The sequence below is a fragment of the Schistocerca americana genome, chromosome 5 (assembly GCF_021461395.2).
Source record: "Schistocerca americana isolate TAMUIC-IGC-003095 chromosome 5, iqSchAmer2.1, whole genome shotgun sequence".
NCBI lineage: Eukaryota > Metazoa > Arthropoda > Insecta > Orthoptera > Acrididae > Schistocerca > Schistocerca americana.
In genome coordinates this window covers 226,684,508-226,699,521 of record NC_060123.1, presented here as the reverse complement: position 1 = coordinate 226,699,521, position 15,014 = coordinate 226,684,508, and the positions used below count along the sequence as shown (strand labels likewise).

Below are 15,014 nucleotides of genomic sequence, written 5' to 3'. Positions count from 1 at the left end.
TCCACGTGAGTCACCTGAGTACAAATGACAGCTCCGCCAATCACCTCAGTGTAAATGTTACAGAACAGAGAGAACACAAGATAGATATGTCCGGTGGGCCAGCTACGTAATCGGTTTGCGCCGTATTTTCATTTCCTTGTCGACGCTGCCTTAGCTCTCGCGTTAGCTCGTCACTGGAACTTTCAGGCTTTTAGACTCCTTTCGACGCGAGCTTTCCTCTGACTTCTATAATTCCGAACATATTTTCGAGTCAGTTGAGACGAGATCTTACATCGTTTTCTAATTTTCAATTTAATATTGACTTTCAAATACTCAGGGAAATATTTTGTCTCGCATTTGGGTCCTAGTAGCATTCCAAAAGCTCTTCACAGTGATATCCGAAACAATGTGTTAGCTAAACGCGTTTCCACACTACACCAGTTTATAAATTTACACGAAGGTTATTCGCAGCAAGCACTGGTGCGGTGACATCGCAGGAAAAACAAATACAGCGCAAAAGTAAAGATGTCCACCACGGCAAGAACAAAAACAGTGACACAACTCTAACGTACAGTATTTGAGAAAAATCGACTTAAAGAATTCTATATAATTTATACTGAAATATTTCAATCACCCTTTATATTTCAAATAAGTAATTTTGGCAGTAAATTCTATTAAAGGTCTATACAACAGTAATATGGGCGTGTATTTCTGTACTCCTCGAATGTGAGGTGTTATCAGGTAACTGTTTATTGATTCTTTGAGTTGTGCCGCTTTTCTTGACTAAAAATAGTTTTGTTTTTGGTATGGCCCTTCATGTAATACTTCTGGCACTTTTTCACCTCAAATAATACACATAGCAGAAATTTTCATTATTTTTCTTGTGCGCTGCGACGCACGAAATTTTGTAATATTAAAAATAGCGGTAATCGTCAAAACAGTGTCTGTCATGCGTGTATGTCTGAAGGACGCTGTCACACACTTAATAGCCGGCCGCTGTGGCCGAGCAGTTCTAGGCGCTCGAGCCCGAACCACGCTGGTGCTACAGTCGCAGGTTCGAATCCTGCCTCGGGCATGGATGTGTGTGATGTCCTTAGATTAGTTGGGTTTAAGTAGTTCTAAGTCCAGGGGACATGACCTCAGATGTTAAGTCCCATAGTGCTCAGAGCCATTTGAACCATTTAGACACTTAATAAACACTGGCATTGTAATAATCAATGATACTAAAAACTGCATTCAACTTATCTTACGAACGAAAAGTTTCATAACTCAAATTTCCCACTCTTCTTGAATGACAGATGCACACCTGCAAGTAGCAAAACTGGAGTGACCCTGTTCTTGCCGTGGCGAATGAAGAAGTAGCCTACAACAAAACTAACACAACTGCTCGGAAGTGGACGAATTGCGAGATAGAGATATGGCGTTTTTCATGCACATTGGGGCAATTCACACGTCTTTTAATTCGGGTCACGTATCTTCTCGGGGTGCGGTATACTCTATCTGTTGTTGTCTTAACCATTGCTCACGCATTATTAGTCTAGTTATTAGCGATTCAAATCTGAAGGTATTCTGCCGCACAAGAAAGCTCGATCGACGATCAAATAGACATTCTCAAGTCAAAATAGTTTGATTTCTATGTCTTCGCCAGAGTCACCAGCCACGGAGGAAGAGGATACCCAACGGCGGCACTGTTACCTAGTGCATCGCGCTGCAGCAGGATACTCTCTTCCAGTGGCAGTTTTACGGCCGTTTGAGATCCGCATTAAGGCGGCCTGATTCAGTAATTGCAGTCTCTATTGCCCGCCGCCACTCTTTGTTTTCCTTTACGCCACACACGCCTGTAATCTTCGCAGCCGCAAGCTCTCGCTCGCTCGGACGAAATATGCGTGGCGTGCAATTACGCGAAGCGATCCTTTTACCGCGGGAAGATAAGAGAGTAAGGACTTAATGCACGCCTCTGAATTTGTTATTCATTCAGCACCGCTGTACTGCCTCCTGTTCGCGGAGGCTGCACTTGGGTAATTGCTGCCGCCAGCTGCGGAGCGGGGGCGTGACGTGATGCACGCTGTGGCTCGCGCCGTTCCCACCCACGTGCACCGAGACAGGTGTTCTCGCCTATCCTAGCCCAAGCTCCACTCCAGCGGAATAGCGCAGTGGTTAGGACACTGGACTCGCACTCGGAAGGGCGACGGTTTAAAACAGCGTCCAGCCATCTTGATTTAGGTTTTCCGTGGTTTCCCTAAATCGCTTAAGACAAATACTGGGATGGTTCCTTCGAAATGGCGCAGCAAAATGTCGTTTTTGACAAGAGTTCCGTGTCAGGAGCAGTATGCGCTGCGTCTCCTTGCAATTAAACATTAATCTGAAACTTCCTGATTAAAACTTGAAACATCCCCTTTGGAAAATTATGAATTACTGTGCTGGTAAACCTCTTACGTTATTTGATTTTAAAACAGCTGAGCAAAACTGAACGTACTCAGACATTTCACTCTTTACCTATTCTGATCACCACTGAACTGACACACAATATTTTTAGCGCAACGCAATCTGACTTTCAAAAATCCCTACAAAAGAATGGCCCTGACTAACAATAACCTCTACCCTTTATGAATCACTTACCTCACAAAAATCTTCGTTACTCCAACTACTGCAATATAGCAAAAGCCAATATTGTCAGCTAAATAAAAGATTCTAACTACTGAAGTCACTAACTACTGATAGGTATAGTTAGCAAATGAAAGATTTTGATAGAGAACAAACAATGTATTTACCTTAATAGTGTTCAAACGTCGTAATATATATATATATATATATATATATATATATATATATATATATATATATATAAGGGGCAAGTGCTCTATCATCTGAGCTACCCAAGCACGACTCACGCCCCGTCCTCACAGTCTTAATTCCGCCAGTACCTCGTCTCCTACCTTCCGAACTCTGCAGAAGCTCTCATGCGAACCTGCAGAACGAGCACTCCTGGAAGAAAAGATATTGCGGAGACATGGCTTAGCCACAGGTTGGGGGATGTTTCCAGAATGAGATTTTCACTCTGCAGCGGAGTGTGCGCTGATATGAATCTTCCTGCAGATTAAAACCGTGTGCCGGAGCGAGACTCGAACTCGGGACCTTTGTCTTTCTTTCAGGAGTGCTAGTTCTGCAGGTTTTGCAGGAGAGCTTCTGTGGAGTCTGGAAGGTAGGAGATGGGGTACTGACGGAGTTGAAGCTGTGAGGACGGGGCGTGAGTCGTGCTTGGGTAGGTCAGATGGTAGAGCACTTGCCCGCGAAGGGCAAACGCCCCAAGTTCTAGTCTCGGTCCGGCACACTGTTTTAATCTGCCAGGAAGTTTCACATCAGCGCACACTCCGCTGCAGAGTGAAAATCTCATTCTGGAAGCATTAATCTGTTCACAGAAAACAACATTCTAGGGATACTGACTACCCTATCAGCTACATCATTGATACAGTGTGTCTATGAAGTCCCGCCATCATTTCAAAACATCGTTATTTGGAAATGAAATGAAATGAGCATTGTTGGCTGAGAGGCCATCCGGGGAAGTTCGGGCGCCGAGTTCAAGTGATAATATTGAAATGATGATGAGGACAACACAACGTCCAGTCCACGAGCGGAGAAAATCTCTAGCCCGGCCGGGAATCGAACCCGGGTCCGCTGCATGGGACGCTAGCACGTTACCACCCAACTAAGCAAGCGCACGTCGTAACTTGGAAACCGTTGGAGATAAGCATCGTGATTTGTTGTAACAAGTTTAGCAGTTCAGTTTTTCTTTTTCCTCTTCCTTCTTCATTGCAGACTTGACATGGTGTATGTAACGAACCAGAATTGCGGCGATCTTTGATCAGTTTCCATGTTTAAACAGAAAAGATTGTAACAACTACAGAGGTATCTCTTTAATAAGCGTTGTGGGTAAAATCTTCTCAGGTATTGTTGAAAGGAAAGTGCGAGTATTAGTTGAGGACAAAGTGGATGAAAATCAGTGTGGGTGTAGGCCTCTTAGAGGTTGTCAGGACCAGATCTTTAGCTTACGGCAAATAATGGAGAAGTGTTACGAGTGGAACAGGGAATTGTATCTATGCTTTATAGATCTAGAAAAGGCATATGACCGGGTTCCTAGAAGGAAGTTATTGTCTGTTCTACGAGATTATGGAATGGGAGGCAAACTTTTGCAAGCAATTAAACGTCTTTACATAGATAGTCAGGCAGCAGTTAGAGTTGACGGTAAATTGAGTCCATGGTTCAGAGCAGTTTCAGGGGTAAGACAAGGCTGCAACCTGTCTCCACTGTTGTTCATATTACTTATGGATCATATGTTGAAAACAGTAGACTGGCTGGGTGAGATTAACATAGGTGATCACAAAATAAGCAGTCTCACATATGCGGATGACTTAGTTTTGATGGCAGATTCTATTGAACGTTTGCAAAGTAATATTTCAGAGCTAGATCAGAAAAGTAAGGACTATGGTATGAAGATTAGCATCTCCAAAACGAAAGTAATGTCAGTGGGAAAGAAATATAAACGGATTGAGTGCCAAATAGGAGGAACAAAGTTAGAACAGGTGGACGGTTTCAAGTACTTAGGATGCATATTCTCACAGGATGGCAACATAGTGAAAGAACGGGAAGCGAGGTGTAGCAAAGCTAATGCAGTGAGCGCTCAGCTACGAGCTACTCTCTTCTGCAAGAAGGAAGTCAGTACCAAGACTAAGTTATCTTTGCACCGTTCAATCTTTCGACCAACTTTGTTGTATGGGAGCGAAAGCTGGGTGGATTCAGGTTACCTTATCAATAAGGTTGAGGTTACAGATATGAAAGTAGCTAGGATGATTGCAGGTACTAGTAGATGGGAACAATGGCAGGAGGGTGTCCACAATGAGGAAATCAAAGAAAAACTGGGAATGAACTCTATAGATGTAGCAGTCAGGGCGAACAGGCTTAGATGGTGAGGGCATGTTACACGCATGGGAGAAGCAAGGTTACCCAAGAGACTCATGGGTTCAGCAGTAGAGGGTAGGAGGAGTCGGGATAGGCCAAGGAGAAGGTAGCTGGATTCGGTTAAGAATGATTTTGAAGTAATAGGCTTAACATCAGAAGAGGCACCAATGTTAGCACTGAATAGGGGATCATGGCGGAATTTTATAAGGGGGACTATGCTCCAGACTGAACGCTGAAAGGCATCAGTCTTAAATGATGATGATGATGATGATGATATTTGCCTGTTTAATATCTTGATTCTGTGTATCCTGAAACTGAGTGAGTCAAAATTTTTCAGTCTTTGTTCGATTTCTACGTTTACTACAGGAAATAAGAGGAACAGAAAACCGAAGATAGCTGATTCTTTTAATAGAAACTGGTTGTTTTGTGAGGTTTTAAGAGTCAAGTTAAACTTGCGTGGAAAAAAACTGTATAATCGAAAACCGTTTGTTTCAGTGAGAATCTTTATTCCTACTGCTGACGGACAAATCTAGTGAGGGGTAGCTGGTTCATGGTGGTCCCGTCGCATCGCACGGCCCCAGCGCTCAGTCGATGTCACGCCATTAGATTTCCTTTTGTGGGGATTCGTCAAGGATCGCGAGTACACGACACGACCCCGTGTCATTCCTACCCTTCGTGCACGAATCACCGATGAAATCAGAACTGTTGATGTTGCAATACTGATCCGTGTATAGACAGAACTCAAATAGCGCCTTGATGTTCTACGAGGGACGAGTAGGGTACACGTTTAAATTCTGGCGGAAGAGAAAAAAATTCGACCGCTGCTAAATGTTTGATGACAAGCCATGATCCTACAGTGACGCGGCAAAAGTCATGCATAGCGATATGCAGATATACATACAGATGGCGGTAGTATCGCGTAAACAATGTGTAAAAGGGCGGTGCATTGGCGGGGCTGTCAACTTTTTTTCGTCAGGTGATTCATGATTACGACCGCACGCCAGGAATTAACGCACTTTGAACGCGGAATGCTAGATGGAGCCAGACGCGTGGGACATTCAATTTCGGAAATGGTAGGGGATTTCAATTATATGAAATCCAAGAGTGTGCCGAGAATACCAGATTTCAGGCGTTTCCTGTCACCACTGACAAGGCAGTGGCCGATGGCTTTCGTTTAGTGATTGAGAGCAGCTGCTTTTGCATAGAGTAGTCATTGCTAACAGACAAATACCACTGCATGAAATGACCGCAGAAATCAAGGTGGGACGCACGAAGAACGTATCCTTTAGGACAGAGCGGCGAAATTTGGCGTTGATGGGCTATGGCAGCAGACGACCGACGCGAGTACCTTTGCAAACAGCACTTCATCGCCTGCAGCGCCCCTCTTGGGCTTGTCACCATATCGGCTGGACTCTAGACGACTGGAAAACCGTGGCCTAGTCAGACGAGTTCCGATTCCAGTTGGTAAAACCTGAAGCTAGGGTTCGAGTGTGGCGCAGATCCCACAAAGCAGCGGACCCAAATTGTCACCAAGGCACTGTGCAAGCTGATGGTGGCTCCGTAATGTTGTGGACTGTGTTTACATGGAATGGACTGGGTCCTCTGGTCAAAGTGAACTGCTCATTGACTACAAATGATTATGTTCGGCTACTTGGTGACTATTTGCAGCCATTCCCAAACATGTCACTGGGCCACATTTGTTCGTGATTGGTTTGAAGAACATTCTGGACACTTCGAGCGAATGATTTGGCCACGCAGGTCGCCCGACATGAATCCCTTCGGACATTTATGGGACATTATAAGAGAGGTCAGTTCGTGGACTAAATTCTCCACCGGCAACACATTCGCAATCATGGACGATTTTAGAGCACAATAGCTCAGTATTTATGGAGTGGACTTGCTGAGCCCGCGCCACGCCAATGTGCTGCTCTACGCCGGGCAGAAGGGGGTCTGACACGCTATTAAGAGGTATCCCATGACTTATGTCACCTCATTTTTTGGAATGATATTGGGACTTTATGAATATCCTGTATAAAGGTGCACCCATTTTAAAGTAGCGCTAGTCCCATCTGAAAAGAGAAAAAAATTTGAGTGATTTCTCAGCCGTAGATAAGTCGGTTGTTCGGACGCTGCGCAGAGTAGTGTAATCAGAGGACGGAGACAGTAGTGGAGAAGATTGCACAACGCTAGGGTCACGAGAGGAAAGTTTGGCCCATCTCGCAAGAGGCTGGGACGAGACTAGCCCCTCACACCTCGTGAGTCCGCAACGGCTCGCCAGGGACTTGCCGTAATGAGAAGCCGTCGCCAAAACCCCCGCCGGCGTCTCGGGTCAGCTTCTTGCCACTCCGCTGCAAGGGGAAACTTGTGGCGGGAGCTGAGACACGTGCTCCTGTGCTTAACCGGGCTTTCAGGCGTCACTCCAGCTGTCGTCATTTCCGAATACCGTGTTGCTAGACTTCTGGGAGGTGTTCGATACAGTTCCACACTGTTACTAATGAACAAAATAAAAGAATGTACGGAATATTAGGCTAGCTTTGTGATTGGCATGTTTTTTTCGAGAACAGAAGTCGTAGTACCTAAAAATAACTTCAGTCGTACCCAAGGAAGTGTAATAGGACCATTACTGTCAATAAATAATTTTCTGGGTTTGAGGCCGCATTGTCATCTGTAAAATTCCGACGTTTCGGCGACTATTGCAAGGCGCCTTCCTCAGGGTGTATTGCTAACTGCTGAATGAACACTAGTTTGGATACTTACACTACTGTCCATTAAAATTGCTACACGAAAAACAAATGCAGATGATAAACGGGTATTCATTGGACAAATATATTAAACTAGACCTGTAGTGTAATTACATTTTCACGCAATTTGGGTGCATAGATCCTGAGAAATCAGTACCCAGAACAACCACCTCTGCCCGTAATGACGGCCTTGATACGCCTGGGTATTGAGTCAAACAGAGCTTGGGTAGCGTGTACAGGTACAGCTGCCCATGCAGCTTCAACACGATACCACAGTTCATCAGGAGTAGTACCTGGCGTATTGTGACGAGCCAGTTGCTCGGCCACATTTGACCAGACGTTTTCAATTGGTAAGAGATCTGGTGAATGTGCTAGCCAGGGCAGCAGTCGAACATTTTCTGTATCCAGAAAGGCCTATACAGGACCTGCAGTATGCGGTCGTGCATTATTCTGCTGAAATGTAGGGTTTCGCAGAGATCGAATGAAGGGTAGAGCCACAGGTCGTAACACATCTGAAATGTAACGTCCACTGTTCAAAGTGCCGTCAATGCGAACAAGAGGTGACCGAGACGTGTAACTAATGGCACCCCATACCATCACGCCTGGTGATACGCCAGTATGGCGAAGACGAATACAAGCTTCCAATGTGCGTTCACCGCGATGTCGCCAAACACGGATGCGACCATCATGATGCTGTAAACATAACCTGGATTCATCCGAAAAAATGACGTTTTGCCATTCGCGCACCCAGGTTCGTCGTTGAGTACACCATCGCAGGCGCTCCTGTCTGTCATGCAGCGTCAAGGGTAACCGCAGCCATGGTGTCCGATCTGATAGTCCATGCTGCTGCAAACGTCGTCGAACTGTTCGTGCAGATGGTTGTTGTCTTGCAAACGTCCCCATCTGTTGACTGAGGAATTGAGACGTGACTGCACGATCCGTTACAGCCATGCGGATAAGATACCTGTAATCTCGACTGGTAGTGATACGAGGCCGTTGGGATCCAGCACGGCGTTCCGTATTACCCTCTTGAACCCACCGATTCCATATTCTGCTAACAGTCATTGGATCTCGACCAACGCGAGCAGCAATGTCGCGATACGATAAACCGCAATCGCGATATGCTACAATGTTGTTGTGGTCTTCAGTCCTGAGACTGGTTTCATGCAGCTCTCCATGTATATACTATGGAGGAGTGCTGTCATTGGATGTGAGGGTGAGAGGAAAGGGTATTAGGAGTTCATTTTATTTGTCTTTGCATTGCGTGTTGTCATTGGCGGAAATAGGCGTATTCCATTGAAGTTTCTTTTACTACTTGCCATTGGTGGAAGTCGGCGAATAGGAGTCTGAGCGGCTATTACAGCGTAGCGTTGTTTAATAACTGCCTACTAGTATCGACTAGGGCGCGTCAGTGTCTGTGTACCCTCCACCGCTGTGGCCTACCGCGCGCCTGTTGCTCTGCGACAGCTGTCCTTCCGCAAAGCTGTCACAGCTGGAAGTCGGTACCCGTCTTCTCTATTCATATTGTCGTGTCGCTTGGCTATTTCTATAGCCTCTCTGTCTTCCTCCTCAAACTAAACGGCTGTTTCACCAGTACGCGGGCTTCTCGAAAATCGATCTTCATCCTGCACTGTTCCAGATGTTCTGCCACCGCTGATTTGTTGTATTGTTTGCGGTGGATGTGTCTCTCGTGTTCAGTTAACCTTGTGCTTATTGGACGCCCAGTCTCACCTGCATACACCAGTCCACATTCGCACCCGATTTCATAAACTCTGGCGGCATGAAACTTGTGAATTGCATCTTTCGTCGAGCCCAGAATGTCTTATTTTGTTGTTGCTACGAAAAATCGGCTTAATGCCTGCCCGACGGAGAATTTTGCCCAGACGTTCAGTAACCCTTTGTACATATGGTAGCACGACGGTGTTCTGTGCTTCGTTCTGCATTTCCCTGTTGCCCTCTTCCTTCAGCGCCATGGTTTTGTGTAGCATCCTCATGTCGTAGTAATTAGCTCCAAAAATGGACCTGAGGTTCTGTAATTAAGCTTCCAGCTTGTGTTCATCACTGATTCTGTTGGCTCTCTTAGTTAAAGTTTGCAGGGCCGAATTCTTTTGCGTAAGATGGTGGTGGGAGGACGCATGCAGGTACCTGTCCGTGTTGGTGGATTTCCTATAAACTCTGTCTCCATGTCGATAACAGTCGCCGAAACGTCGGAATTTTACAGATGACAATGCGGCCGCAAACCCAGAAGAATTTTATTGACTGTGACAACGGCCGCGGAAGCCTACGTTTACAGGACCATTACTATTAACAATATACAGGGTCTTGCGGTGTTTCTGCATCAGACGTCTACTGGTGGTAGATCACATCATGTGGAACAACTTTTGTCAGAGACAGAATGTTCGATGACGCTTCCTCGAGACGGTAGGCGTCGTTTTATTGAATTTGCCGGTCCTTGAACGACTGGGTTTCACGGAACTAGCAAGGTATATTAACGAGGTGTGCTGCCTCTGCTTGCTACTTTCTAGAAACCCCATAATGGGTTCCTGTTGTGGCGAAGAAGTTTGAAATTTGGTGCCTACAACCTCTCTCTGTAATGTTGCAAAGCTTAACGCCCGCTACGTCACCCTAGGGGTCGACAACGCTTCGAACAGCAAGGCGTCGACACATGCGGAAAAAAAGGCCAGAGCTCAGTAGTTCATGTGAGCTGTAACGTGGGTTACTGGTGTCAGGTTGGCGTCCAGTTTCACCATAGTTCTGCTCAACGGCACCATGGACGTGTCACAAGATGGGAAGGTAGTCACATTCCCTGTTGTCTACGTTTCACCCCTTCTTCTGACGCCTTCTGCGATGGAGGTCAGAATCGTGACTCCCAAAGTTGAAACCGAGCGGTTTTTTTTTTTACAAGTAGCCGAGGTAAACATTTTGGACACACATTTCAGACACACCGCCGCTTAGAATCTAAACTCCAAGGCCTTGGTTCAAGTCTTCCCTCGAATGAAAAGTTTTTTTTTTATTTTCAGACAATTATTATCTGTCCGTCAGTCCGTCCGATGCGAGGTAACTGCGCCGTAGTATGGGGACGCTACACCTAAACAAACATCGAAACACACGACTGTGAAACTGTTGCATTCATTTGTTGCAGTTTATGTGACAAACTCTTATGTTTTCATCAGTTTTTTGGGAGTGATTATCACATTCACAAGAAAATCTAAATCGGGAAAGGTAGAAGAATCTTTTTACCCATTCACCAAGTGTACAAGTTAGGTGGGTCGACAACATATTCCTGTCATGTGATGGACATGCCGTCACCAGTGTCGTATAGAATATATCAGACGTGTTTTCCTGTGGAAGAATCGGTTGACCTATGACCTTGCGATCAAATGTTTTCGGTTCCCATTGGAGAGGCACGTCCTTTCGTCTACTAATCGCACGGTTTTGCGGTGCGGTCGCAAAACACAGACGCTAAACTTATTACAGTGAACAGAGACGTCAATGAACGGACGGACAGATCATAACTTTGCGAAAATAAAGAAAGTAAACTTTTCACTCGAGGGAAGACTTGAACCAAGGACCTTTCGTTCCGTAGCAGCTGACGGTAACCACGGGACCACGGGCGCTCCTGAGCTCGCGTTCTCCTTGATATTACGTATCTTGCCCATGGACTACTCAGTTTGTATATGTTGCTTATTTTTTTCATAGTTCCACACTACTTCTTCCTGTTCTCTCGATTGATCTGTGTTCAGTTTTTCAAGGCCTATCCACTGTGCCAACTTATAACTAAATCTAAGGTGGTGCGATGGGGAGGTTCCCTTGTGAGACTGACCGAGATAGGTGGCACAGTGGTTAGCACAATGGACTCACTTTGGGGAGGATGGCGGTTCAAACCAGCGTCCGGGCATCCTGATGTAGGTTTTCCGTAATTTTCCTAAATCGCTTCCGGCAAATGCCGAAATAGTTGTAAGGACACAGCCGACTTCCTTCCCTAATCCGATGGGAGCGATGAAATCGCTGCTTGGTCCCCTCCCCCAAATCAACCGACCAACTACTACGACAGATGTCTCAGTGCGGCGACTATTTAGAGAAGTAACTGGAAGGTGTTGCAGACTGTTGCAAATAAAACATTTTTGGTTTTCACTGTGGTTTCCATTTCGTGACCGATCGGTCCTTACTTTCCAAATAGCTCTCGTATATAAGACGCCTAGCGTTACTGTAAAGGGTCACCAAAATTTCTGTCTCTAACAAATATTATTCTCCATGGCGTGACCTATTGCCCCTGGCAGTTTGTCGCAAAGATTTTGAAACACCCTATATATTCTAGGATGCTGCAATAGATAAACCTCCCAATACCAGCAGCATCTTGCTAAGTTGATGGGTGTGCTTTGTGTTACAGGAGGGAGCGCCAGCCGCCATGTCCTCGGAGCTGAGCGGCTTCCTGGAGGTGAAGGTGCCATCGCGCGTCCGCAAGAGGGGGCTCACTCCTTGGAAGGTACTGGAAAGTAGACTATAAGACTGGTGAAGATAATAATACTGGGGGTAGATTGTAAGACTTTGGTAGACTGTAGACTGGGGGAAAGATAGTAAGATGGGTAGATGGATAGACAGGGTAGATAATAAGACTGGTGTATAGAGCTGACGAGAGAGAGTACGTTGAAAATGAAATGTCGTGTAACGAGGGCCTCCCGTCGGGTAGACCGCTCGCCTGGTGCAAGTCTTTCGATCTGACGCCACTTCGGCGACTTGCGTGTCGATGGGGATGAAATAATGATAATTATGACAACACAACACCCAGTCCCTGAGCGGAGAAAATCTCCGACCCAGCCGGGAATCGAACCCGGGCCCTTTGGATTGACAGTCTGTCGCGCTGACCACTCAGCTACCGGGGGCGGACAGAGAGTACGTTGACAGTAGAACATAATTTGATCATCTTCCATTGATCACATTCACAATAAAAGTTACGGGAACATGCTACACTTACAGTCTGCTTTAGTGTATGAAAAATACGAGGGTAAGTCAATTATTATCCGCAAAGTAGTTATAAAATTGTATTGTAATCAAATAGGAAACTTAAAAGAACATCATTTTTCGACATAGTCTCCTTGCGTTTCAACTCACTTGGTCCATCGTTGTATAAGCTTCCTGATGCCCTCATAAAAGAAGATTCTCGGTTGAGCTGCTTCTTTCACTGCTTCGTTCGATGCAAATCGACGGCCCCTTAATGCCTGTTTGAGTGAACCAAATAAGTGATAGTTAGAAGGAGCAAAATCGGGACTATATGGAGGGTGATCGAGTACTTCAAATTTGAGTTTCTGGAGCGTTTCAGCTGTGTGGGCAGCAGTATGCGGACGGGCATTGTCGTACAACAACACACGTTTTGACAGCAGTCATCGGCGTTTGCTTCGAATTGCAGGCTTTAGCCTGGTAGTAAGCATGTCACTCTAACGTACACTGTTTATTGTTGAGCCCCTTTCCCCATAATGTTCCAGTACTGGACGTTGTGCGTCCCAAAAAACCGTAAGCATAAGTTTTCCTGCGGACGGTTGGAGCTTGAACTTTTTCTTGCACGAGGAATTTGGATGTTTCCATTCCATACTCTGCCGTTTACTCTCTGGCTCGTAATTCGTCACCAGTAACGATTCTGTCTAAGAAGTTGTCCCCTTCGTTACCATAGCGATCCAAATGTTTTCTGCAGATGTCCAAGCGCGTTTGTTTGTACAACTGTGTGAGTTGTTTTGGGACCCATCTTCCACAGACTTTATGAAACCCAAGTCTGTTGTGGATGATTTCGTAGGCAGAACCGTGTCTAATTTTCAGACGATGTGCCACTTCGTCAATAGTTAATCGTCTGTCCAAGAAAATTATTTCACGTGAACGGTCAATGGTTTCTTCATTTGTGGCGGTTAACGGTCGTCCGACTGCTTCATGGTGCGTCTGAATTTTTCAATCCATTCGTAGACACTGTTTTGGTAAAACACTGTTCCCGTACTGTACCGAAAGTCTTCGATAAACTTCGGCCCCTGGTACGTCTTCTGACCACAAAAAACGGATCTTCTTTTGTGCAAATAGACAGCGGAGCAACCGTGATTAACAGCACGGCAGCGATAACGAAACTAACCTAGCAGCTTGAAAATTGCAAAGATATAACAAGAAATAAACAAAGCATGCGTCATCAACGTAAAACGACAGTACTACCAAAATAAACATAAATATAACTAAATTGCGGATAATAATTGACTTACCCTCGTAATTTTTATCAGTTTATTTTCATTTAGTGAATCCCATGTATAAAACAGCTTCAGACGTCTGATTACTTTATAATGAGATAATGTGTTAAATAATTGACGCTATGCATGTTAGCGGGAAATAGTTTCGGAAAGGTTTGAAACTATGCGTAAAGTTTGTTGGAAGTTACTACGTGATCTCAGTACCAGACGCTGGATAAGTATAGTCTGAGAAATTTGCGCTACTTCAAGACAAAGTTTTTGACGCATCTTTCTGTTTATGACGTCATTTCTGAACTACGCGTCGTATAGTGATAAAATTTTGCAGATACATTCAGTATACGTGTATACAGCCTGAAAAATGGGTTACGAATAGGGTGTGTAGTAAAGAACTAACAATCTGAAAGGTCATGTCTGATGCTAAAATTTTACTGCCTGAACCGGGAAAATGTAAAAAGCAATAAACTTTTTCCCTTTCAGCATTTTGCAGGGGTGAAAGCGAGAGAAATTTTCATAAAGATTGGAAATTATGTGTAAAGTTTCCTGCAGTACGCTAAATGATGTCATTTACGATGAATATAGTCTCAGTAATTTACACGGCGTGATTTACGCTGCCGCAAGAGATAGAAACAGTTTCTGTCTGTATTACTTTACTTCCTGAGTTCAACGTTTAACACGAGATTATACAGGGTGAGGCAGTGAAACGGCACGATTTTGTAAAACCACCAAAGATTTATTTACAAGTAAAATCATAATAGTTGAACATGGATCTCAAGTACAAGAGTGGAAATTAAAGATTTAACTTAAAAACAATCATTTTTTAAATATGGTGTCAGTGAGGTGTCGTCCTTGGTTTTGCACACATTGTCTAAGCCTGAGATGAAATTGTCCCATGACGTTTCGTAGCATCTGTACTGGAATGTTGTTAATTTCCTGTCGAATTCGCTCCTTCAGGTCTTCTTTTGTTCTTGGTGGATTTTCCTAGAAGACTTTGCACTTGAGGTAGCCCCAAAGAAAAAAGTCTGGTGCCGTCAGATCTGGTGAACGGGCAGGCCAGGGGAAATCGCCATTCCTGCTGATTAGACGTCGTGGAAATGCAAGTCTGAGCAATTCCATTGAG

At 44.9% G+C, this 15,014-nt stretch overlaps 1 protein-coding gene across 1 annotated transcript in view; it reads left to right on the top strand.

Moving 5' to 3' along the window:
• Positions 1-15,014, top strand: part of LOC124615694 — a 429,028-nt gene that overhangs the window by 342,605 nt on the left and 71,409 nt on the right. Inside the window, exon 3 of the mRNA XM_047143726.1 lies at positions 12,067-12,162. Coding sequence (XP_046999682.1) covers positions 12,085-12,162 — 78 coding nt within the window. The 5' untranslated portion in view covers positions 12,067-12,084. The remainder of the gene's footprint in view (positions 1-12,066; positions 12,163-15,014) is intronic.